Below are 27335 nucleotides of genomic sequence, written 5' to 3' on the forward strand. Positions count from 1 at the left end.
ACAACACAAGAATTTTACATAAGTAAAAAGTAAGGTAAATTAAAACTACGCCAACAAGCAGATTCTTTTCTTCAAATTTACTCAAGTAAATTTAACTGAGTAAATGTAACTAGTTACCACCCACCTCTGTGTCTTAACTTCACACTGCCATCAACAAGGAACTTTAAGAGTATCGCACTTCCGTCTGCTAAGAATGGTCATGGAGATTGTAATTTAATTTCCAGCAAGACTGAAAACCTCCTCTGACTGCCAAAAGAACCGATACCTGATTAGAGTTTTTGATTGACCTGCAAACTGGCTGGACCTAAACCCCATAGGAAATCTATAAGGTAATGTCAAGATCAAGATGAGACACCAGACCAAGCAATAAAGATAACCCCCAGGCTGCAATCAAAGCAGCCCAAGCTCCTTTAACACATAACTGGAGTCCTGATCATCACCATGTCATGTCACGTTTATGCAGTATTTCATTCAAAAGGAGTCTCTCTAAGTGTATATTGTATCAACATATATTAAAGTGTAGATGATTTGATAAATTACATGATGTAAATTGTTTGTTTTCCTCCATGGTAATGCATTTAATTATTATATAAATGCATCAAATGCATGAGAGCCTAAGATTAAGAAAGCAATTTATGTATTATTAGAGTAACCTGTTATACAAAACCCAGAAATAGTAGCTAAAGAATTAGAAAAATTAGCATAAAAATGCAAATGATCTTGTCATCTAATTTAGCAGATTCATTTGTTTTATAAAATAATACATCATATAATTGGCTATCTATTTCCAAAATCAACTAGCAATACTACTATAGTATATAATAGTACATTATTGTATTATTTTGATATCCGGTCATTGTTGGATGAAAAAATATCCCTGATCTGGATACAATCACCAGTGTTTAAAAATCCCAAGTGTTAAATAAAAGTACATTTTGCCAACACTTCCCATTGGCTTGTTATGTTCAGTCTATTGCGAAGTGTTTCACACACGACTTTTTGCTTGCACAGCAAATATTTATTTCGAGGCGAACTTTCGGCTCCAGAGGAAACAGCTGCAATGAGTAGGCTCCGCATTTGTAAATAAATAATTTAAAGCTCCTTTTAGTCAGCCTCGCTGCTATCCCCAGCGTCTGATTTAACAGGGAAGATAAATCAAGTACCGAACTCACACTCGAGAGTTTATACGTAAATAAGGGACTGAAAAATATATGTGGCAAAAAACAGGAGTAAAAAAGACACATAAGATGTTAGCTTACTTTCTTTTTAAGGGAGAAAAAAAAATACTTATTTTTGTGAAAGAGACTTCAAACGCGATCGCTTTGACTGCTATCGATTGATCGAGTCTGGTGCAAACTGACTTGAGCCTTGACGGTCTGTCACATTTCACACTGGGCTCGTGCGCTCACATTCACACGGCTCACAATAATATCGACAGATAGGAGGACGGCGGAGGGGAGTCCGCTGAAGGTACGACTTTTTTGTTTGTTAAATTACCTACACGGGGAAGACGAAACAAACCTGGATTCAGTTGTATTCATCGAGGCGGGCTTATCTCTTTAGACCGTGTTAATTTTAGACCCGGTTCTTTCTTTCTAATTCTAGATTCACCACTTTTTTTTTCTTCTTTCCCCAATCTTTCTCTCTCAGCCCTTCGCATCTTCTCAGCTGGGGGACACGCTACCACCCGGCAGGCTCAACCTCACGCAAACAAACCGACTAAACGTTTTTAGGTTCATTATTCTAGAGGTTTGCTACCAGTAGCCGGACATTTTAAGGGGATTTGCGGCGTGGGTGGTTAGCAACGGGTTTTTTTCTCTCTTGTGTCGGTCGCTGCTGGAGGAGGAGGGGCTGGTTGGCTGGTGAGGCTTGCCAAGCTAGCGAGCGGCGCTACGCAGACTGGCTAAACAAGTTTAAAAAGGTGGGTAAAGTTAATGGAAACTAGTTTCGGGACTAAATGAGAAGGTGGAACAGAGATACGGCGCTGTTGTTTCGCCGGTTTGAACATCGAGCTATCCTTCTCTGTCTCTGCGCACTAACGTTAGCATCTCCTCCATTAGCCTCCCCAGAAGTTTCACTCTGTTCGAGTTAACGTTACTAGTTAGCCATTAAATCAGGGTTTGTTCACAGTTCACAGTTCCTTAATGCCTTATAATTAAATGTACCATTAAGAATTTTCTCAGAATCTTGAGTTGAACGGATGAGGGGGTTTAGCGTTAGTTGTTGAACCAGTTCTAACAGATTTTTTTTTGTTGTTGTTTTCAGAGGATAAACATTTTTACTCGAGGCGACTTTCAACTAAGCTTCCACTTGTTTAAAAGAGCTTCGTTTCAACTTCTTTCAGTCTCATACTTTTTTTTCCCTCAACAGATTCGTTAAGCTGCTGCTGTGAGGGGGGGAAACGAGAGAAAAGGTTAAAAAAAAAAAAAAAAAAGAAGTAGAGGAAATCCCCCGAAAGGAAATGCCAATCGCAGCCGCTGGACAGCCAACGACCCAGGAGCCCAGAATCTGCCCCCGGCTGCCCTCCTCCCCGGAGCCTGTCCCTAAAGGGGCTGATTTATTCGAAGAGGCGGGGGCGGCGGGATCGGCGGAGCGTACAGAGTACGGGGCCGCCGAGGGGGGCCGATTGGGGCTGGGGGGCTTCGGTTTCAGCCACAGCGGCGCTAGGAGCTTTGCACAGCCCGGATCCACCAGCGGCTCTCCGCCGCAGTCTCCTGCCGCCTCCCCCTCCTCCCCTTTCCTCCTCCATCTCTCTCACCCGCACCAAATGGCTATGGAGCCTCCACGGACTAGATCGCGCTCTCGGTCTGGATACTTCCAGCAGTACGGTGTTGGAAGTAACAACAGCGGAGTGACAGTGTCCAGCCCCCATCTCCACCACCACCTCCAGCAGCAGCAGGTCGGTCACCAAGAGAACCAGCAGAGAGCTCCAGGAAGCAACGCCTCCCCCGGTATTCACAGACTCCCCTCCGTGCCAGGAGTTCACCACGTCCCGATGGCAGGTAAGGAGCCATACCTGACATTATCAGCCAGAAAAGGAGAGAGAGAAGTCCCCTATTTAATTGCACTTTTGTTTTCATAGAGCCTCTCCCTTACAGGGATGCGGGGGGGTTTGTGTAGAAGCAAACTGAAACAGTGAGGGAAGCACTGCCCTGTAGGGCTGGGATGGCATTACTGTTTGCTTATGTGTGAAATACGTTTGATGGAGTGTTACATGCGCTGGCCTGGGTGGTGCAAAGTTAACACTTATTCAGTAGTTTAATGAAAATCAGCAGTGTGTTGTTGGTGTGTGGAAAGGGGCAGCCTGAAGCCAACAGAGCAGCACAGAATAGGCTGGAAAGCTCACTTTGTTACTTAAGGCGCAGTGGCAACTCCATGTTTAGTCAATTCTGCAAATATTGCAATTGCTAGGTAACAGTGGGTAAAGTTTGTCCAAAGAATGCATGAGGCTGTCCCCTTTATGTGGAACCAGATTAGGGTATGTGCTTTGTAATGTCATTTTTTTCTTCCTAAACATAACTTGCCAGTTCATACATTTTTATGTATGTTATTTTTTTTATCTAAAAGTTAATAAAATGTTGTTGTTTTTTTTAAATGACTTTTTTGCAACACAATACAATAAAAAAAAAAAAGACTTGAAGTTTATGTCAGCACTGTGTGTCGTTATGTTTTTACCCGCAACTAAATGGGTAACCTATGTTTTTACTTTTTTTTTTTATTTTGAGTGCACATGCAGGGTCACTCACACAGCAATTGAAGTGCATCAAACTATATCTCTGAAGTTTTAGTTAATGATTTTTGTTTGGTTGTTTTTGCTCCGAAAAGAACATTTTCTAATTGTTTGCATAGGAGTTTGGTGAGGACCTAAATCATAGTGCTTTGGCAGGCTATTTATTAGGGGTTAGTATTGGCATCGGTGTTGCAATACGATGTGTCAGGATACTTGGGTTAGAATACAATATTATCACGATATTGGAATATCACTATATATTGCAATATTTTTCCTAGCTATCAAAATTAAATGTATAAATATAAAAGAAAGAGCAGTATATATTCATCAGAAGATATTGATCATTTAGTTATTTTTGTATACATTTGGGGTTTGAGTCAGTCCACTTCTTCTACTGTGACTGACTCAACTACAAATATGGAGCTGTGGCGCACAGCAAAAGGGCTTCACAGCGCTATCTGACAGTGGAGGTGCAGAGGTAGCCCATTTTTCCTCGTTGTTTTAGGTAAAAATGTTAAAATTAGGAACATAAAAATCTATATTAAAGTTTCTCGCTTCTTTTTACAACTAGTAAGCGAACTGATAAACCAAACTGTTCGGGAGGAATGTACAAAAATGTTTCCCATCCACAAAGACACAAATTGCATACTTTTCCTTTTTCTTCAAAAAGAAATGGAGGATACACGGCTAAAACCAGTCCAGCCAATTTTGTTTTACTTGACGTAATCTCATTGCATTTCATTGGGCTAAAACATTTCTGTATCGAGGCTAATGCATCTACCGGATTCTGGCAAGAAGTATTTTTGGGAGTTTGAATTCACAAATCTCAAAACAATTCACGTTGCTTGCAAAGGTACCACTGTTCCCAATAAAACGACACATCTTTGAAGTTCCCTATAAACAAACTCGGCCTGTCTATGATGTATTCAAAAAACCTTGCAGCTTTTAATTGAGACTGGAATTACCAGACCCACAGAGTTTGAGAGGAAACAGCTGAACCAGTTTAAACCAACAGACCCCAGTATAATGGTAACCGATTGCCTGTGAAATTGTTTGTTTCCTTAGAGTGACACTGGAGGAATCAAAAGAAGATTAAAGACTAAGTAGGACTGATAAATTCAGCTAAAGATAGAAATTGAAATTCTTTTTTTCAATTGCACTAGCCACATACTTGTAGATGTTTTACTTCTGGGTTTCATTGCTTTCCTGACCTTGAAAGCTTGTCCTGAGTTCATTGTCACAGGACTTTACTGTTATTGTTTGGTAGAGAGAAAAAAAAAGGTTATTTCTACTCTCGTGCATGTATTTGCATGCTAGCTGTTACTTTTGTCCCTTCTGTGTGGAAGTGCATTGCCTCCACGTAATGGGCGGTGAGAGAGTCAGTGTCTCACTTTTGTTAAATGTAATGTGACCAAAACAGTGCTTCTCCTATGTAAAAATTACATTCAGTTAAATTGTGATTTTATGCAAATGCAATGGATTATCAAGCCCTAATTTAATATGGTGAAAGAAACGTAAAAGGTAGCTCTAAAAACCAAAATCTGCATTAAGGGTTGAACTACAGATGTAGTTAATCTGTGACTTAATCCAACATATACATCTGTAGCATCTAAACCAGGTTATATGCTATTTCTCCCCTGTTCTCTTAAAATATTTTAATGATCAGCAGAGGGGACGCCACTTGATATTGTAAATGTCGTATTTATCATTTGATTAGGATTCTTTGAAGAGAGGGTAAAAATATTACCCTCTTTTTAAATGGGCAAGCAAACATGAAAGCTGTCTGGACTTCTCTATTTAATTCTTTAAACATTTGACTTTTCTCTCTTACTAATATGGCATCAATAAAAAAAAAAATTCTATTTATTTATAATTAATTTCCTCTTTCTCTGCTGTAACAGCTACAACAAAAATGATAACAAAAAAGCAGCTGTGAAGATGCTGTCCAGTTTTGCCAACTCGTAAAGAAAAGGCAAACCTCAGTAGGTGAATTTCCAGCTAGTTCTAAAGGGTTTTCTGGGGGACATGGAGGGAGAAGATTTAAAATGGTCAAGTTGAACTGTGACTTAGTTGTCTTTGCAATATAATTAGAATTTTCCGAAATTGTCTCTAAATGGGTTGAACTTTTTTTTTTGAGGGGAAGTAAGTTAACCAGGTTACATTATGGATGTGGAAAGTGAAGGAGTATAATGGGATATCAATGCATATTTTCAAACTAACACGTTTGGTTCAACTTGACTTTGTACCCACCAATGAGGAAGTGTGGAATGCAGTGTGGCATGGCATGCATGGTCCTGACTAAAAGAATATTTCAAATTGTCTATTTTTTCTTAAATCCCTGAATTTGTTTCAGTGATTTTTCTTTAATCGTATCACCATCTCGCCAAAATTCATTTTTTCATGAAGGAATTTGTGCAGTTAAGATTCCCTAACTATAAATCTGAAACTTAAATGCATGTAAAACTGTACCTCTAGTTAGCTGATTGAACCTGTTTTAAATATCGGCCCACATTTCAGAGACAACTCATGTCATAGACCTCTGCTGCATGCAGGTACACTGATCATGTGGGGTGGCACAGATGTCACAGTACTGACAGACAAGATGCTGGTAAATGGTGGTGTATCATCTTCTGGTTTTCTGCAGTCAGCCTGGGAACAGAGAACTTTTGTTGTGACCCATGAACCCTTTTTTTTTTCCCAGCCCAGCTTGGTGCCCCCACTATACACTGGGTGGATAGGGGAGCAATTGGACTTGACCTCCTGACGAGAAACTGAAAGTCCAGGAGATTAATACTCATCTAGTCTCTCACAAAGTGTTTCATATGGCAAACTGCATACATGCATACAAATGCAATTAAACATTATAATAAAGGTAAAAGAAATATGCTAGACGATCAAAGAGATGCTATTTTTTTAGTGTCCACCAAGTGTAAAAACAGTTATAATGTTCAAATTTTGTGCATTGGTACACTTTTCTAAAGAAGTTGCAATTACATAAACAATGACAAATATAAAGTACAAAATAGTTTTAATCATTTAGATGTTGAATCCTGAAATAACTGGTCTGCAGGCACCACTCTTCCTCATTTGTTCCTTCAGCCCCTATGATGTCAAAACTATTAAGAAACGTAATGTTTTACGTGCCGCTGTTTGTGAGCCTCCTGCAACAACTCAAGGGAAATTACCGTAATAACCACACACTGACTGGAAAGCACAACACCTCAGCTTGCATAAAGCATTGTTTTGTTTTTTCTTGATCCGTGGCACTTGTTTAAATGGGTCACCGACTTCTGTTTAGTTTTCAAGGGTTTTTGAATTATAAATTGAGAAAATAAAGAAAAGCATTCAACAGATTTTTCAACAGTCCCCAGTATCTTGATGCTGGGTGGCTATAATTAACAATACAATCTTCAATCAAAATCTTTTCATGTTCTACATTCAGGCTTTTTTTTCTATGAATATTTCATAGGGTGTACACCTTGGTGTATCACATCTTTAGGCTTTGTGTGGCGCAGGGGGGTCCGTTTTCTTACAACACAACTTTTGTTCTGATTATTGGAAGTATGTGGAAATTTCATAAGGAAGACATGAGATAATTTATTGGTACAATATTATGTTTCATTGGTTAATTCAAACAATCAGAATTTTTTTTTTTTATGCTTGTCCACATTAAAGATATAGTGGAGGATTTTCCCAAATTTTTGTAGAGACCCACCCTCTCCACTTAGGAAAATAAAAAAAAATGCACATGCACAACCCTGTACCCGCTCTTGAAAGGGAACGCCTAATAAACGCGTGCAAGAGCATGCCTGAGCCCATTTCTCTTTGTGCACGCCCTGTTTAAAAGCTGCTGTTTCCATCGCTCATACAATCTTACTCTCCAAAAGCAGACCTGCAATATTTCCACTATGTCAGACTCCCCACCGGTTAGTGAAAATGGGTACGAGCATGTAGAACGCCTTACATAAACATATCACCAGAATGATCACCACTTATTTTGATGATCCACCTGGAAAAAGAAAATCTGCCTCTTTACCTTTAAGGTCCGACGTGCCTCAAGAAGATGCTCCTGTAGCTGGTCCAGTAAAGTGTATCCAGATGCATCTGATGCTTCTGCTGCTCCTGTGTTCAATGGCAGTGGCTTTGCTATACTTGCTGTGGGTAAAAAGTAGTTTTAATGTTTTTATATGAGAAACTGGACATGAAAACCTTGTCTTGACAGTCAGTCCATCAAGATTAAGATCCTGCCTTTTTCGCTGTCGGAGCCACTCAGACGCCCACATACCCGTGGTGCGCTGTCACTGGAAATCCCCAGCAGCAGCTGCCTGAGCAAAGTTTCCAGGGGGGAAATTAGGGCGTACCAAATCCGTACATCCCATAAACAGGGCGTACTTATTTCCGATATTCTATATACAGGGCGTACTTATTTCTAATATTTTTAGTAAAGGGCGTACAATGTATGCCCGTATGCATTGCTAGCTTAAAGCCTGTCTACATTGTTAAGAGCTATTCACAACTCTTAGTTTCCCTGTTATGTATTGTATTAACGGGGAATATCTTGATAACCAGTCTTTAATACACATATATGGAAAAGGAGAAACATTCATGACTTGGTTTATATTTTTCACGATTGTAGCTTCTCACATAGATTTCACATAAATAGAATTTTCCTTTTCTTGTGGACATTCATTCATTTAAACATAGAAATGTTCCAGAGTAATTAGGAGTTGAATATTCTTTTAGTAGAGTAAAGCAGCTGGCTATCTGGACCCTTCCAGCCCAGCAGCCTTTATTCAACCCTCTTTCCATTACTAGAATGAGCCTTGCTTGTTGGCCGAGTGTGAAAGAAAAGGAAAGATACTTAATCCATCCTTCCCATGCTAGTCACCTGCATTAGGCATGAAAGACAATGCTGTCTTGCAACTCTCCAGTCCCCACCCCTCCTCTGCTCTCCTCTCTTCCCTTTGTGATCCACTGTAATTCTTATAGTCTCTTTTTTTGTCCCCTCTACCTCATTCGCTCATTTTGGTGGTTTGGTCAGGAGTGCTCCCTTTCTCTAGTACAGACCATCTTGTTTGCTGTGTACATGACTGTGCCCACCTGGTTTCTGAATCATGATTCTATAGAGAGAAGTGTTTTCAACATGTCCAAAAGGGGTTTGTCAGATTGGGCCAGGCTGATAGAAACATTGTTTGTACCATTTGATATCCTATCCTGATTCTGTTCCCTTCTCCCTCCCCTCTGGATCGTTCAACCCTTTCTGTACCCCTCCAATCCATTTTCTTTGGCCTCCTCCCTCACATTTGTCTAATGGAGGGATCGTTGTAATGGATTGCCCAAAGCAGCAGACAGGCAGACACTACAGCCGCTCCACATCTACCTCTCCACTGCTATTTTCTCAAACCCTCTGTCTCCTACTGAAGAACACAATTTTTGAGGGTTGTACTTTGATTTTAGTTTTCCTTTGTCTTGTGCCCACCCCCCACCCGGCAACCCCCACCAATATGGAGGGAAACCTTTTCGCCCAGATTGACAAAATAGCAGGGGTTCCATGATACTCTAGTTTCACATAAAACAACATAGTCACTTTGGTCAGGAAGAGAGGTTTGTGGGAATAGTTGACAGTGACATTAGATTTGGCCTTAATCCTGAAAGACAGACTTTATTGTGATCAGGAGAAAGTACTTCTAAGAGGGAGAGAATGCCAAAGGTTCTGCAAAGCCTTAGGAAATGTCAATATAAAAGGTAGAAAAAGGCCAAAAAGAGTTTAAAATGCTTAAAAAATAAGTTATGTATGTGATCTGGCAGGTTTACTGGTGTTGTAAGAAAGTACAGCATTTGTTTTTGGTTTTAATAGAGGGATGCGGAAGGAGGTTGTGCAAATTAGACAGAGGTCTGTGAGTAATGGCAAAATGAACATGTGAGCAAGTCTCAAACTACAGCTGGATGTAGGAGCATATCATGGGGAGGACTATGAGCAAAGCACAGAGAGGAAGCACGCCTTGCATGCGCTGTGTGAGCTGGCAACCTGTAGAGCAGGCCCTGACTGTTGAGCAAAGGAAGAAGGATGGGCAGGATGTGCCGTTGGTCCAGGCTGTGCGCATGTTGACTGGCTGTCTCTGTTGATTTAAGTCGACCAGTTGTTCATGGACGAGGCCTGGTTCTCTCATGGGAGCCAGTCTGTTGCTGTCCATTTTATGCCTCTAGTTTAAATACCATGGCACTAATGTTGTCTAAATACCTTTCTTAGAGTTTTCAGTTTGTTCTATAACATTCTCCTTAAAATGGATACAAAAACTCCAGATTATTGTCAAAACAAATCATATAATGACGCGACTTTTATTGTTAAAATCGCCCAGTCAGTCCAGATCAAAATCCAATGGTATAGCTATGGCAAGACTTTAAACTTAATGTTTATAAATATATCAGCTGCAAATCTTCTTGCAAAGAAGAGTAGGTTTTCAAATGTCAAAATTTAGAACAGATTCACCTCTGGAGTAAAAACAAAATGTTCCTTTTCCGGGTATTTACTGATAGGACATGCCAACTTTATTAAGTTGTAACCCCAACCACGCTAAGTTGGAGAGAATAAGACACTCATACCCCCAGATTTAGTCCGGCTCCCCTCATCTTCTATTGGAACAGTGTGATTGTAAAAATTTACTGTATTGTTGCTGTGTCATCAAAAATGGAATCCAATTGGGAAAAATTGCCAGTTTGCCATCCACTTGCTGGTCATGCTGTAAATGATCTCATTTATTATAATCGGTCCTATTTGCTGCATCTTCCGTACACTGTGTTAATTAGGGATATCCCTACCAAACCACCCCTGTGTCATAATCCACCATCATACACTAAAGATGCCTAATGGATTATTCTAAATGGTGATTGTTTGAATATCTGGCAAAATGCTAATTTAATGCAATTCTGCCAACGAAAAAAGATGGATGTCCATCTTTTTTTTTTTTGAAGACTGGGCACATAACACAACATGGTTTTAAAATATTTTACTGCACAAGCTTCTGTTTTACCAGCAAAGGAATATCTGTGTTTAAAATAGAGACTCTGGCCAAAGTATCCTGTTTGAAGGATAACAATTTGAGATATTTAAAGTGCTCTAACGTTATCAAAAGGTAAATATTAAGTGGCTGTTCTTTTAGAACAAATGGTACCAAAGTGGTTGATACCAGTTACAAGTTTTAATAATCCTGGAAAAAGACAAAAAATTTAATTCTGTTATTTTGTACATTTCACAAAATATCTTGTATTACAAAATTAAACAATAGAGTTCATGATAATTATTTATCAAACAGAATTTCTCAGGTTCTGCATCATGTGCTTGTCTTGAGCATATGCATTGCACTGTGTCTGCCATAAAGATGCAAAATGAATTTGTCATGCAAGTTTAAATCATGTTAACCATATAATTTAAGTGAATTAGGAGTTTGGCTTGTAGCGATGGTGTCTCCACCCCACCACTACAAGACAGTCCATCAGCTTTTTTTAATCTGCATCTTTGGGATAGATTTGGAAGATTTTGGCTGTGAATACAGATGAAGAGTGGCTAACCCCTCCTTCCTACAGCATAAAGCGTGGTTCGCCATGATTGCTGCCCCACGACTTCCTTGCTGGCTTGCACTGTTGGGAACTGTCAAAAACTTGTAGATGCAGATTTCTATGGCTTTGCAATGAAAGAAAACCAGCTGGCGTGTAGCATCTTATTGCATCACATAAAAAAGAAATATTTGCAAGAGCTGTAGATGGAGAAACCTTTATGTTGCAGCTATAAGAGAGAAGGAGGAGATTATGAGTTATAAATTGATCCAATAAAACACAGTAACTGGTGAAATTATTGCATTTTTTTTTAACGAAGTCACCCATTTCTATAACATCGACTGTCTAAAAGGGACACCAATTTGGCAATCTTTACCAACATGTTTGAGGACAGCTTTCCATTGAAGTGCAAAGTGTGCAGTGACATGTGTTCTGAAGGCGGGTGGATGTGAGAAGTGCGTGTATATTAGTGTGGGTTTGTTTCACATGTGTTCAATTTTCTTTAGCAGGCTCTGTACCAGTCGGTGTTCTGTCTGTGGGGTTGTTTGCTCTTACGGTGCGCCTGTTACCTATCTCGTTTCTTATCCATCAAGCCACCTGCTCTCTACCATGTTTTTGTCACCCGGAAGGGGAAAAGGCAGTTTACCTTGAAGCACAGAGGAGGGTGATGGGGATCATGGCTAGAGATGGTGCGATAGGACAAGGACAGGAAATGTGGATTTTGTGATAAAGCGGTTGCAATATATGGGAGACAGACAGGCCGGCAGATAGGGAAATGGATCGCTGGCAGGGAGGGATGTAATGGAGGGATGGAAAGTGTGAAGAGGAGGAGGAGTATGAGAAGGAGGGTACCCTGGCCAGAGCAAGGGGGAGGGATGAGAAAGGGAGGGGAGGGTTGGAGGAAATGGATAGAAATAGCTGATGCACTCTGAGTCTTACAGAAAATCAATAGCAGTCAAGAGCAGAAGCCACAACCCCCTCTCCGTTCTCCCTGGCTGTTCTCTCACCCTCCACATCTCTTCCTCCAGTCGTTTTCCTCAGCTTTGTTCCTCCACTACTCGCCCTTTCCTGTCAAACTTTCCTCCTCAGAGCTCTCACACTTTTTATGTGCCTCTACATCCATGTCCTCTTCTCCTTTAGCTCTGCTTTGCCCTCATCCTGTCACCAGCTTTTTCCTTCCTCCACAGAGGAAAGTAGGAGACGGCTATTGGTAAGGTGCAGCTAGAAAGAAAAATCACTTGCTAGCAAAATTCCCTGACAAGTTTTTAATTTGTGACTTAAAATTAGGAGGGGAAATAAGCTGTTGTTTAAATATCAGGCATTCTCAAGCATCACCATGTTAATATTACTGGTCCTCATTGCTCTTTAGGAAAACATTTTTTGTTTTGTATTTTATACTAAACTTGAAAATGTAGAAAACCTGTCTAGCTAAAGTTTCGCTAATAATGAGATAAGTATTGATTACGGTAATGTTAAATGACTTTGAGCTGTGGTGACTATTTGTTCTATAGTTTTCACTTTCATTAGTCCTCTGAACAATTGATTTACTAAATTTGTAGGTTGTAATCCAACCTTGGAACTTTGTAATAAGGTTCCTGTACAGTGTTATAAAGTGCGTTTCATTTATATTAATTCCCAAGCCTGTACAAGTTAGTAACAAGTAAAGTAACAGTTTTCAGACAAAAAAACCCCAATAACATAGCTAAAACAAACAACTGAAAAATCTGTATATATGAAAAAATTAAAAAAAGCTTCTTGCATCGAATTATATTTATGTATATTTACCTTGCTTTCTTATTTAGAGGTTAGATACTGGATAAAAAAAACAAAAAACTTAAATAATAGATCTAGATTAAAAACAAGCCTTTTATTTTAAATTGCACCAAGTAACCCAATTTACTTTGCACATGTTTTGTTAGTTGATTCAAAACATACATGATAATAACATAGATATCAGTGCATGGACGGGAATGAATTCTTTATTTAATTTACTTTCTCTTATGGAATCATTTTTTTAGATGTAGGGAAATAATCGAAAATCTTCCCTCCTATATTACAGTTGATACTGCAGTTCTATTATTCACTTCTCCTTGAGGCTCAGACAGCAGAGCAAAATAGTGTGCTCTCTTGTTAGTCCAATAGTGGCCATGATGTCACTCAAACATGTTCTGTTACCTCAGTGTTTTGCTCTATAGAGTGAGTCTAACTGAATGACTCGCCTCTGACTCAATTTACAGGGTTTGGACAATGTGTGAGTGAGACCATATTCAGAGAGGAAGCTGCTTTCTGGCCTATTGTGATCAGTGAAAGAGGGGGGGGGCATAGAGTAGAGCTATGCTGCCAGTGAGTTCTATGAATATTTCACCAGCGCTCTGTCCCAAATTACCTCAATGAAATTTCCCCCTTTTTCTTTTTTTTTTTGCAGCACTCATAAAAGCTTCACTTTTGTTTTATTTGCTTCTTGTCCCAATTAAAGAATGAGAAGTGTTGTTTATTTTTCTTCTTATTGCTCATGAAAAACCTTTATTCTTTTATTTCCTCTGTATTTGCTGCTTTGTAACTCAGAGCTTTTCATCAAAAAGAGGGACTAGAATCAGGAAAAATATTGCTCCAACAACCTGACAGGTGTAAACCTCTTCTAAAGGGCTGTATAGCATCTACTCCTTTCAGGTTTCCTCTCGTCACTTCTGTTGTATAGGTCTCTGCGCTTGGTGTGCCCTTGGGAGCGATTACCCTTGGAGTGTGTACTGGTGCCACCATCTGTGATCAGGACATACTCAACCACACACTCGTCCACCACTAAAGGAAAAACAAAAGTCACAGCAAATAGACAAAGACAATAAAAAGATGAAAGGATTGTGGTAAAACAAAAGAGTAAAAGTCTTAGCAATGATGCAAGCGGCGGTATCATCTGAAAGCTCCCCTAATCCTGGATTACTGTGTTTGTTCAGTGTGTGTGTGTGTGTGTGTGTACAGACTGAGCCAAGAGGGCACCATATGTGTTATAGTGACTTTTTCTGTTGCGTATCTGGTCAGCAGCCTTTCTCACAAACATGTTGTTATTGTTTTTAGGTTATGTACGATATTCAGGTGGCATTAGGGAAAATAACAACAAAAGGATTTAGCGCAGCGTAGACAACAGATCCTAGTATTGAATAACTGGGTGTGCTGATCTATCTGGTCCAACAAAATCTTCTCCCACCACACTTTAATATATAGCCCTTCAGTGTAATACCATATTATGGCTCATCCTTAAATGTTTATGATCCTACAGAGATTTAAAAAGGGCCTTAAACACAGATCTGACATTCAGTGTTTGAAGGGTAATAATTATGATCCTCGTAGTGAAACTCTGAAGCGCTTTTGAGCAGTGGATGAAGTACTGTATATTTTAACATGTGTGAGGCTCCATTTAACAGACACATGACCTGTTTTTGTTTTGTCCTGTGCAGGAGCCTCTGGTGGAGCCTATCACTGCCATCCTGACCATGCATATGGAGAGGAGAGTGATAAGGTAAGGACCCCGAGTGTTCATCAACTACTTGAAATAAGACTAAGGGGAAACAAAGGTCCACTGTAACCCTAACCCTTTCTAAACCTAACCTTTAAAAATAGCTCTACTCTACCACCAACCTTGCTTAGTTTTGGCTACGTCTCTCATGTGGCTCTGGATCAGAGTTTAGTGCAATTGCGGAACATTTTATTGGATGTATTAGATATCTATTGGGGTGTATATTGATAATGATTTACTGTCTGTTCCTACAATTCTACTATAAAAGCCTCCCTATATTATCTAAAGGCCTTTTTGCATATTTCATCTGTTATTTTGATTATTTATCTTTAGAAAGGAGTTCAAAGTCTTTCAATTTTCAGCTCCTTTCACAGTTTCTCCGTCATTTTCATGTCAGAACTTCAGCTGAGCCAATCTAAAACTTGCATAAGCAAGTCTGAATTAACATGTCGGTAAAGTACAAAGACTGCCATATAACTAAATACTACAGGGATGCATATATATCTCTGGGCTTAACTGCTTATTTGCAATGGATTACCAATTGTACTGTCTATGGTGTCTGCCTATAAGCCAAAAGAAGATTGGGCGAAGTATACCATGGAAAGTAGATGCATGAGATCTGAAGCACAAATCCTGTACAGAAACTCTGGATGGTTCTGGTCCATAACTGACCAGAACCACCAATCTAAACAAATAGATTCTCAGCGTTACTGAACACTGGACAATTTTCACTGAGAAGGAACAAATAAATGGTTTTCAGCTGTGGGCATTTTCTTAACTAGAACCGGGTACCATGAATAAAATCTAATGTAAATGACAATATAGAGTGGAGTTGGATAGAAAAAGGAGAGATTATTTTTAAAAGTCTCACATGCTGCTAATAACTTTATATATTTGGTATTTTGATTTGCTGTGAAGATCTGAACTATTTAATGTTGATGGAGCAGGTATTTTATTAATTAGAGCTTGTTGAAGTAATAAAACCTGGTTAAGTGAATAATGTCTCAGTAGTTGTATATTAGACAAGATAATACTGGAATTAGTGTTAATATAAACAGTTCACAGCATGTACCTTTTTGTTGTTGGTTTTTTCACTACGGAGAAGTTCAACCAAACTTTAGCAAGACTTCCAGCTTTTGTGCCTGACCTGATCCAGTGCCCCCCCACCCCTGATCCAGTACCCCCCAACACCCCAAAAAAATAAAATAAATTAGGTTGCCTTAAGTGTCTTTATGAAAACAAGTAAAGAAGTTAGTAAATTTCCCGTTGGTTCTAAATCTTATTCAAAGTTGATCAAAGAAACATTTAATATGCTATATATAATATATGCATTATAATGCTTATTATATATATTTTAGGGTGGTTAATTGTATTGTGAGAAATGTATAGGATTATCAGCCTGAGATGCAATGATGGTATTTAAAGTGAAAGGTATTTAGAAAAGGAGGCTTAAGTTATGATGAATAAATGAGTAACCCTAAATATATTGACATATTAATAGTTTATCCAAAGAATCCCAGTTACCCATGATGATTACAAGAGCAAAGTATAGGAAAGAGTACACCTCTCTGTAATATAGTAAACAAAAAAAAATAATAAACAAACCTTTGACATGCAATTATAGTAGCTGGTGTAGCTGGGACGTCATTCTTTTGAAATCAAACTATTATTGCAATAGATAATAGATCATGTTTATAATGCTAACAAGTACATGGAGGCTCTATCTGCCTATAAAATCACAGCAGCTAAGTTAAGTCACTCTTCTTAAGAAGTGCAGATTTTATTTTACTACTGATTTTGAAAAATTCTAGCAAAGCTTGTTTGACCTGAAGGTTGTTTTTTTTTTTTATTCCTGAAACATTCTGCTACGTTTGCTTGAAGGAGTCAAAGCAGAACTCAGTAAATGACTGTCATTTATCACAAATGAACCTTTTTAAAGCATACATAAAGAAGAGAAAGTAGACTAAGAAGAGAGGCTGCAAAAAGTGCTGCAAAAAGCTTGGAGGGAGGAATGGGGAGTGGTATTGCTAATGATCCCAGCCTCCAGCTGTGGAGCTGGTTGGAGTGAGAGAAGTAATAGCAGGAGGAGGAATGGAGGGACAGTGTTGGACGAGCCAAAAATGAGCTTTGAAATCATTTTGATTAGTGTTAGTGGAAGCAAGTCGGTCAATATTAATGAATCTCAAACAGAATAGGACCATTTTTGCTCTGCATAGTCATGAGAGAAGAAATGTCCTCCTTGAAGGGAAAAACATGGACCCTGGTGCTTTTTATTCTGCATGCTCTTGGCAGGCCCGTCCTTCCTTTGCTTCTAAGCAGTGACAGCAAAGCCACAACAGCTGTAAGCTAAAGTCGGTCTCTGCGACTGTAGATGCAAGCATATACACAAAGTGTGGATGATGTGAAATACAACGTGGAAGGGTGTGTCAGGATAGCTTTCCCGTCTGGTTTTTACATGCACAGAATGCAGAGACTGTGGACAGGAATAAATGAATGTGTTCGCAGTCTCCAACACATGCTTTGATATCAGTCGCAGAGCATTTATATTTGTCCTGGTTACACTGTGTCTCTGCTTCTCTGGGGCTACCTCCACTATTTAGTTTTTCACATCATATTTCATTAGCTTTATGAAAATATGTTCAAACATTCCCCAAACAAGCTCACATTTGGAACATCAGGCCAAGTAATAGCATATTGCTTGAGGACAAGCACACTCCTTTGTCTGACGATGCTCCCCTCTCTCTAATGGGGGTAGACAGGCCCATCAAACTTTTATATTAATGGGCAATAGTCTGTATGTTAGAAGAGGGAATGTATGAATCTGCCCTTCTTCTCGACCTCTCTTGTCCCCTCAGATTTTAAGTCCCGGTGTGGGACGGGTCAGTTGAACATTCTCAGAGGAAAAAGAAACAAGAAAGGGGAGCAAAAGGATAAGGGAGGGGGGTAAAGATGGGTTTAGCTTATCTGATAGAAAGCAAAGGGGGGTGGTGGGGATGGGAGGAGCTTGTTGAGCCGGGTGGGGAGAGTAGAGAGGTGGAAGAGTATGGCTTAGATATGAAAATGGGCACAGTATATGTCCCAAGGGTTTTAGGGTTGGGGGTAAGGTTGGTAAAGAGGTTGTGGGGCGTTTGGCTGAATAAGAGAACAATACAGGATGATGGTATTCCATGCTCTGATCGATTAGATGGTTGTTCTGGACAGAATGTAATGAAATCAACCTAAAAATGTAGATGTCCTTTCTTTATAGTCCTAATTAGTTTAAATTTTTTTTAACTTTTACCATGTTTACTAAAGTAAAAATTGTTAGGAACTCGTATAAAAAGATTTTGAATATGTTAACTTCTCCCAACTTCACACCTTTTGACGCATGAATGGTGTTAAATCTGAACATGGTTTATTCCTGCACTGCTGTATCCAACACAACGTTTCTCTGCTTCACCCATCTCTTTCTCCTTTGCTAAATCAACCCACTCCTTGTTTTATTATTTTGTCTTTTTTAATAGTTTTGTTACAAAGCTCTAAACCCCTTGGAGAATGATAGGAGAAATGCTGCAGTATGTTTTTCAAAATTGTTAATAATATTAAAGATTTTAATATTGTTATTAATAATGATCACTATTCTGGTCTTGTTTTGCTCCTGGTTTAGTGAATCCTGGGTAGATTCAAACTTGTGTTTTTGGAATCTGTGAGATCTCTGCAGACAGGACCGGTTGAACAGCTGAGAGAAAGTTTTGCAGTGATGCCATTTTTTTATTTTTATTTTTCCAGCTAATTTACTTTCTGATTTAACTCCTTGTGTTTTTAAACTGTGCTTGGTGAGCCTAGAAATGGTTTACATTAGCTTTTAGCCAGGATTCCTCCCCGGTACCACGGCTTAGACTTAAGTTATCTGTGTCTCATAACCTCTTGAAATGTCTCCTTGGAGTTTTTATCAGGACTTCTTGGTTCAGCCACTTTAGCGACATCAGAAGATCTTCTGATGTCACTAAAGTCTTGATTCCACACAATTTTAGGGCCAAGCATATTCTCCCTAGGTGGTTTGTACAAATGTGAATCTTTTAACCACTGGCGACGGGATTTCTTGTTCTTTAGCTGGTAGGGCTCTTTGCATCGACGTTCAGCTCTTCTAAGAGGTTGGTGATCAAAACGTTCCTGCTCCCAGTTAACCTTATTATGTCATGCTCTAACTGCACAAGGAATCCCAGTCTTCCTCAAAGCCATAACAATTAATTAGTTGTTACAAAAACTTGTTAAATTAGCCACTACAGTGAAATGCAGGTCAGCTAACCAGTGAATGGACGTCACTCGCAAATAAAAACTGACCATGTCTTGATTTCATTATAAATTAGGTGGTTAGTGGCGTTTCTGGCTGATGTTGGGGGTTAAATAGAGAGATGCAGTGTGGGACAGGTCCTGACTGCAGAGAACTTTATAGTGAATAGAGAGGATCATATGTGACCTGTACAAGTTAAAAGGCCACAAAGGAGCAACTATCCTCTGTTGACCCGAACATCCTGGTCAGAACCTGGTCAAGTTCTTAACTCTTCTGCTTCCTGCCCTTTGGCTCAAACTGAAGGTAATTGTTTTAATATCTCCAACTTGCAATGCCACAACTAAACCATTAGAGTTAACTCTTCATGGCTGCAAAGTTCAAACGTTTTTTTTTTTGCTTCTGTGGATCTTCAGAAGGTCGTGTTTATTGGATGTAGAAACGGTGGCAGCTGCTCATGTGTGAATTTGCACATGTCTGCACAGTCTGCTCTCCAGCTGTTTCCTGTTAGCTATCGTACAGCTTTCAAGGCTGCTGAGCTCTACATGTGTTTATACTGGTGCAAAAAAAAAAGTTAATCTTTTTTTCTTTCTCCAAAACTCCTTAGTAGGCCTTTCATACTGTACAGTGGAGGTTGGTATACGCAGGCGTCAACATGATGGACTATAGAAATCATGTGCGAGAACGTGGCTGTTCTGAGTACAGCAAGGTTCATCGTAAGAGGGAATGACTAACAGCTGAAACATGGGCATGTCTGTGTGTGTTCTTGCCTCACTATGTGCCAAGTGTGAGAGTCATTGCCTGACTGTGACGTTACTCACAGATGAGTCGAAATGGATTGAAAAGCTACAACTCTTTAGTCACTGCAGACTGAATGACTACATATGTAGATATTTCTTTCTCGGTTTGCGTACATGACTGCCTGTTTTATGACTTTACGAGAAGGTACATGTCGGGTTATCCAGCTGAAGGTGTGGTCTTGCGATTTGCACATGGGCTTGTAAGCGCTTGTCCCCTGTTTGTGTTCCTCAGTCTAAGAGGAAGTGACTTTGAACCCTCGGGGCCTCTGTGTGCTCGTGGTGTAAAAGCTTCCCCTTCATAGATCCATACAGCCTTGTAACCCCATACAAATGCATGCTTTGGACCACACAGGAAATGGTCCATACAGGAAAATCACAAAAGATTTTGGTGTGTGTGTAACATTATGGATGTAACTCCTGTAAGCCTATATAGAATGGTTAAACGGATGTATGTGATATGAGTTGTCTGGGTCACTAAACGCTTTACTTGTCTCTTCTCACCCCTCCCATGTGTAGAGTGAGGAAAGCCCCAGTCCAAAGCGCCAGAGGCTGTCCAGTCAGTCCGTTTTAGAACAGCTGACCTCATCTGTGCCCCTGCCATCTACGCCTTCTCCCCCCATCCGCCCGTGGGAGTCAGGACCTCCAAGTCGGAGGCAGCCTCACCCTCACACACACTACCACCAGGAGAGGTGCCTCACTCCTCCACGGCTCAGGCGCAGGTAGTTTCTGTTTGTAACACCTTTCCATGACAGCTGCGGAAGTGCCGCTCTCCCCTCAGAGGTTCAGATCTTCCAGAAGTTTTAGGACAAAACTCATTATGTGTGTGGATAAATAACCTTTTTCCACCTCCAATAGTCCAATCTCCTTGTATTTATGCTTTGTAGCTTTTTTTTATTTATTTATTTTTTTTTTTTATTACAAAAGTTAATAAAAGTCGGTGGGTCAACCATTCTTTTTCAGTGCAATTCCTAGATAACTGTACTATGGCTAAGCTGAGTGTACACTTGACTTTTTTAAAAATTTTTTTATGTTGATTTGGGTTCCTTGTAGCGCCCGCACTTGTATCAGTGAGCCTGGCCTTACACTAAACATACCACTAAAATGCACCGTGCTATGGTGACACATGGTGGTGGCAACACTATGGTATGGTATTCCACTTCCAACAGGTACAATAACCTAAACAATTGAATGATTGTATTAAAGTCAGTAATACTGCAGAATCAAGTGGAGATGAGCTTAATCTAGAAGTAGGTAGTGATATTATTCCTTTTAAGTATTTACTGCTGCAATGAAAGTTGGTTAAGCAACTTACTAAGTTGGTGAAGCATAATATGAGAGCCACACTTTAAAAACCTGTTTGTCCCTTTTCCATTGTTTAGTTGTGTTCTATTTTGTGTAAATCTGTGTAAATATCTTTGCCAGTTGCAATACAGAACTGTCTCCTTTGCCTCCTGCAGCCCACCAGCAAGGCGTCAACGTGGCCGTCTCACCAGACCCTCCCGCCACTTGCCTCTTCATCACCACCCCTCTGCTCAAGGGCCTACCCCTCGCCTGTCACCATCTGAGCTCCGGGATGAAAACTACCACAACCCGCTTCCCTCCACGCATCAGACGTACCCTGCACACACTCCAAGCACTTATTCTCTGCCTCCAACAGCCGCCGGAGGAGGCAGAGGTTCAGAGGAGCCCCGAGCCTTCCACCCCCCCACATTACCGTCACAGCTGTTGCACCATGCTGCCCACCACCATGCCCATCATCATCAGCAACAACATCACGCAACACAACAGCATCAAGGCGCCATGGTCTTGGACTTGCATGATCGGGTTAGTTTGCATCAGTCACTGTTTGATATTTTTGTTTTTCCGCTTGTGTGCTTTTTTATACAACTTTTTTTTCTTCTTCCCTCAGCTGCAGCAAGGCAACGTACCAGTCTCCTACACAGTGACCCCTGTGCCTCCCCATGGCCTGGCAGCACCATTGTGTAGCAGTCAGCACATCCCCCCTTCCTGCTCCTCTCAGCAGCAGGTCCCAGCCTGCAGTGTGGTCTTCAGCACTGGACAACACTACCATCCGGTGAGAGAGAAACCTCAGTCTGCAGCTTAGCTAGGAGCATGGGGCCATTGCTATAAAGTTACAGTTTCCAGTTGAAAGGGGGAAGTTGATTTGCAAAGTCACAGCTGCCATCTTGTGGCAAATTTTCTCATTGCTATTTATCTAAAAAAAATTCAACTTTGCCTGATTTCTTTTTTTCTCTTTGCATTATTTTTCCCCCCAGATGTTACAGGCATGTTCAATGCATCACTTGCCGGTTTCCTATGCTTTCCCCTCACTGCTGTCTAGTGACCATCAGTTCCTGATCTCTCCTCCACCTCATCTCCCCCATCACCCGCCCCACCTGCCCACACAGTTCTTGCCTTTCCAGACTCAACAGCCGCGGTCGGTATGTGAACACTTTTTGGTGCTGATGCCTACTCCTTACATTTAATTACTGTCGTTTTAGAGCTGTGCTAAAAAGCTTTTCAAAGATCTTGTTATTCATGAGGGGGAGGTAAATGAAACGGAGATGTTGTAACATGAATTAGATAAGGTAGGATTTAGAATGAAAATGAAGTAGACGTAGGGTTTATAAAACTGAAATAAAGACACTTAACTCTGCCAGGCTAATTCACATGGTAGAGGTTGAAGCAATTGTTTTTGTCATGTATTGTACTTAATTCCTTGCCGTATCTCCTGAATCATTAAGATTATAGTTCTAGTAAAGATAATACAGCATGAGATATGTCTGATATAAATCCAGAAGAATTATATATGTGGTTTGTGCCAAAAAAAATAGAAAAGTTATTTAGTTATAGTTGTATGGTCTCAAAAAACGACTTTGAAAATAGCTGTTTTCTTTACCTTTATGCCTTTTTTTCTTTTTCTTTTTTCCTTATCAGCCCTTACAGAGAATCGAAAACGAGGTTGACATTGTGGGAGATCAGCTTCCCGTAGGAGGAAACTTCAGCTATGCCCACCATCACCACCACCAGCCTCCTTCCACTCTGCCTCCTTCTACGCCACTCCAGTTCCTTTCCCACCATGACCCCCTGTCACAAGAGCTTTTCACAGTGGTAGGACCTTCTTTTGTTTTAAATGCACATTTGTTTGAAATGGAGCAGGTGGTATAAACATTTTTTTCTTGTCTTTACAGCCATATCCCCATTTTATGCCTCGGCGATTTGCAAGTCGTCGTTACCGCTCACAGCAGGCTGTGCCGCCGTCTCCCTACCACCCAAGTTTCCTACCCTATTTCCTGTAAGTGCCTCCTCCAGTTTGTAAACGCTTCTTTGCCAAGAAGGAAGAAGGTAATGTTAATTTTAAATCTTGTTTTAACTTTCAGGTCAATGCTTCCTGTTCCGCCAAATGTGACTCCTGCCATCAGCCTAGAGTTGGATGTGGATGATGGAGAGGTGGAAAATTATGAGGTAGCACAACCTTCTGCAAAGGAGTTCAGCTCCTATTATTCTTAATGTAGATTACACTTTAGATAGGCATAGTCACATTATTACAAAAAAAATGATCAGGTAAAATGCACCAAATGTCCACCCTAATAATGATTGGATAGTCCCTTTGAGCCTAAATAAAGCTCTGACATAAAGCTCCAGAACCAGGGTCCGCCATCTGCTGGCCGTACAGCAGATTCACTCTTATCCCTCTTTAAATAAAAAAATATTTTTGGATTTTTTCCCCGCACTAAATCTTGGAGTTTCTGTGATTATTTTCCCAAGTCCACTGGGAGGTGCTAGCATACTTAGAATATTATTCACTTTTAACCCTCTCTGCACATGTGCATTTATTGTACCTCTATTGTTATTGTAAAAATCACAAAGGCATTTATTTACTAACAAATTAAGCAAAAACGGTGCATAAAACAGAAAACTGGTATAACAGCCAGATGAGGAAATTATTAAGAAAAAGGTTGAATGTAACTGGGGTGAGCTACTGATACTGCAAATAAATAAACTACGAAAACTGTAAACGTTCTGAAACCCTCAGTTGATTTAAATGGAGATTAAAAATCTATGTTTACAGTAGTATCTCAATGTTAGGTTTGCAGTCCAACTCTACTTTCATTGTTCTATTAATCCTTTTATTGTATATCTTTATATTCATCTAATGATTTTAATTCATTTGTATTGTCTTTAATAGTTTTAATAACCTTTATGCCCGTACAACATAATCTTGGTATTTTTGTTTTTTGTTTTTTTGGTGTTCAGCATTTTGAATTGCCTTGCTAATGAAATATGGTATAAAAATACAATTGCCTTACAAGACAAATTCCCAATTTCTAAAAAACTTTCAGGCCCTGTTGAACCTGGCCGAGCGTCTGGGGGAGGCTAAACCCAGGGGTCTAACCAAAGCAGATATCGAACAGCTTCCTTCATACAGGTTTAACCCCAACAACCATCAGTCTGAGCAAACACTGTGAGTGGCTTCACACTTTGTCTGAGAAAAGTGCGGCTATTAGAGAACATCCATTTATACTGTTTTTTTCTTCAAGTTTACATGTTGAAGGTTAATCTTTTCTGTTGTTGCTGTAGATGCGTCGTATGCATGTGTGACTTTGAGTCCCGTCAGCTCCTCCGAGTCCTCCCCTGTAATCATGAGTTCCACGCCAAGTGTGTTGACAAGTGGCTTAAGGTGAGTCCGATTGAACTTTGCATTAGTGATAAGATGGCACATTGGCTTTTAATGAAACTTTCCTAATGCCATTGATTGAATGATCAGTGTAATTCCTCATTCTTTGAATATCCTTGTTTTGTTCCAGGCGAACCGTACCTGTCCTATCTGTCGAGCCGATGCTTCAGAGGTCCAGCGGGACTCAGAGTGACCGCTAGTCAACAATTTCCCATTCCGTTCAATATGTGAACTCATTCATTTTGGCACATGACTGGGATCACTGCACAGAAATAAATACCTATTTAAATGTCATCATGAATATTTCTTAATTGAAGTGACCATAAGAACAGAAGACCGGTGTGATTGTTTTAAGAGGTTTTGCTGAAAGTTGACTTTCTAAAGATTACGACATTTCTACCATCATAGTCCAGCAGTTGTAACTTGTTGTTTAGAAGCCATTTTTTCTGCTCTTTTTAATTGGTCTGAGTTGAAATCTAATTTTATTTCTCTTTATTCTTGATTTCTTGAGTCAAATCCACCTGTTTGGTGGTTAACATAGTTATTAGTTTTCCACCAGAACGAGTCAATGTGATTCTGTTGGTCAAAGTTTCTCATTGGATAATACTTAACCTACAGATTTTGAAATGGTTTCATCAGATTGATTTTTGACTCAGGGCATCAAGAATATCTACGCAGCTTTTAGGACATTTCTAAAGTGATTATCTAACCTCAGAAAATTCAGATTCCCTTCACATCACATCTTCAAGCTAGGGCTGGGGGATAAGCTGGATTTTAAATGTAACCGTCATTCACTACGATAACCGGTGATAATTTTCCTATGTTGGTAAAAGAAATAACCTAATCCTGTGTGCGCTGGTGGCTGGTATTTCCTTCCCCTTTAAGACACTGCAGTATGTTTGTGGTCGCGTGACTCCGCCGATCCAGTCAGAACAGACAAAGAGAATAGTGGATGAGACCAGTGAAGAAGCGTCTTAACACAGCTGTAAACAAAACCACATCAGTTAATCCTGTGTAGCCAAACGAGAGCATAGATTAAGCTGAGTGCAGAGAAAAGGTCGAGAGCGCGTTGTCAGAGTTGAGCGTGCAACAGACCGGTTTTGAGCGAGGGTATGCAAGTTTAAACGATGCACATTGTTCTCACTGCACGCTCAGTTCGGTGGCATCAAAATCACGCCATAGATGTTGAGCAAAAGAACACAAAATGCAAAGTTTGTCTGAAAGCTGTCGGGACTACACAGAGTAACACATCCAAACTCCACCACCTACAGCACAGCCACGCTGTTCAGTTTAAAGATGTGCAAAATGCTCCATTACTTTTGCGCAAAAATAAATAAATAATAAGTAGATCAGTTGCATTTCCTGCACATGCCTTTATTTCTGATAGAGGAGCCTAGAGGATTATCGTGCATTTATCTTTATCGAGGTAAAACTGCCCAATTTGAGGTCATATCTCCCAGCCCTACTTGAAGCAGACATCGACATGGCCGCCTTTCTCATTTGATGCTAAGCTATTTCTTCACTTTCCTCAATATTAGGAAGTTTTTGCACTTGGAGCAAGCCTGTGGAATACAACAGAATTTTAAATCAGGCGGAATCATCTATCTCTTCTAAATTCTTAATTTCTCAAAGATCTTTATGATTGGAACAAATTTAAATACGTTATTGTCTGACGATTGCCTTTTGTGTAGTTGGCAACCCAGTTAATTTTTGCACCTCTTACCAGCAACAACTTTCACACTTTTTACGTCTTAACTATCTACTGTATTTCAGATTATGGGTCGCAGCCCTTTACAGAAATTTAAGGCTTTTATTACTTTCTTCACATTCTGGTAAAAAAAAAGTTTTGTCTAGTCACCTATTGCAACACAGACTGATATTGCAAGATCAGTTTTTGTATTTCTTCTAATACACATCTTTCCGGTCAATGTTGTTTTTAAACATGGTCTGTCAGAGATGCACGAAATGGGACTTGAAATTCCTAAATGAGGGACAGAGAGATCCTGCTCCACCCCTCGTTATCACTAACATCTTTATTAAGGCTTTCTATGCTCATTGGCTTAACTGCTGATTTAAAATCATTTGGCTTGATTTAATTTTTAGGGTGAATATCCTTGTTTCCTGTTAGCCTATGTTGGCTCATGATAATGACCCAAACAGACATCTCATTAAAGCTAACACTGTTTGGTTCTACCTAATGCTTGTTTTGTTTGCAAAACATTACAACAAAGTGGATGGAGTGCTCTGAAAAGTCCATTGAGACACTTTTTAGTGGCTTACATCTGAAATGCCTTTTACACATCAGCATCTTGTCCAGGTCCGACTCTTATAACAGGATGGTTATTTTTCCAACCAGATTTTCGCTTTGCACCAACAGCAGACTGTATTCATGTTTGAGAGGAGGTTGCCTAAATACCTTCTATGCATCTCGAGCATAGAAAGGTATGGAAATCAGTGAAAACATTTTTTAAAATTTTTTATGTCCTATTAGTTATTGGATGCATCTGTTTTCTGATGTATGGTTGCATCGTTTTGTTTTCTGGTACACTAGCAATTACCTCAATCTAACTATTTATATCTTCTGAGAATATTTTGCAAAACGGTATGAACAATTCTCTCTTCCTGTCTTTTTTTTTATTTTTTATGCAGATTTCTGTTGTTCAACATGTTTCCCTTCAAACTCTTATCAAACTGTATTATTCAAGTGGTGTCATAGTAGTTTCATTATGTATTATATTGTAACCAAAATCATTTGAAGGCTTGTGAAATTTTTAACAAACATTTGTACATTT

General features: G+C 39.7%; 1 protein-coding gene across 2 annotated transcripts; it reads left to right on the forward strand.

Annotated features, from left to right (window-relative positions):
• The first annotated feature begins 1357 nt into the window (after positions 1-1357).
• Positions 1358-26376, forward strand: LOC107093764 (E3 ubiquitin-protein ligase RNF38-like). Of its 2 annotated transcripts, none has more exons than XM_015389025.1 (13): positions 1358-1470; positions 2371-3002; positions 14737-14798; positions 20382-20584; positions 21323-21689; positions 21775-21939; positions 22142-22306; positions 22803-22976; positions 23057-23160; positions 23246-23330; positions 24209-24330; positions 24447-24546; positions 24674-26376. In XM_015389025.1, the coding sequence occupies exons 2-13, from the start codon at positions 2462-2464 to the stop codon at positions 24734-24736; spliced, it is 2151 nt and encodes a 716-aa protein (XP_015244511.1). In that variant the 5' UTR covers positions 1358-1470; positions 2371-2461; the 3' UTR covers positions 24737-26376. The 2 variants fall into 2 exon arrangements, with proteins under 2 accessions (XP_015244511.1, XP_015244512.1); XM_015389026.1 differs by lacking the exon at positions 1358-1470 and adding an exon at positions 1490-1921.
• Positions 26377-27335: the final 959 nt, after the last annotated feature.

This window comes from Cyprinodon variegatus, unplaced genomic scaffold (genome assembly GCF_000732505.1).
Source record: "Cyprinodon variegatus isolate N-32 unplaced genomic scaffold, C_variegatus-1.0 Scaffold445, whole genome shotgun sequence".
In the NCBI taxonomy this organism is placed as follows: Eukaryota; Metazoa; Chordata; class Actinopteri; order Cyprinodontiformes; family Cyprinodontidae; genus Cyprinodon; species Cyprinodon variegatus.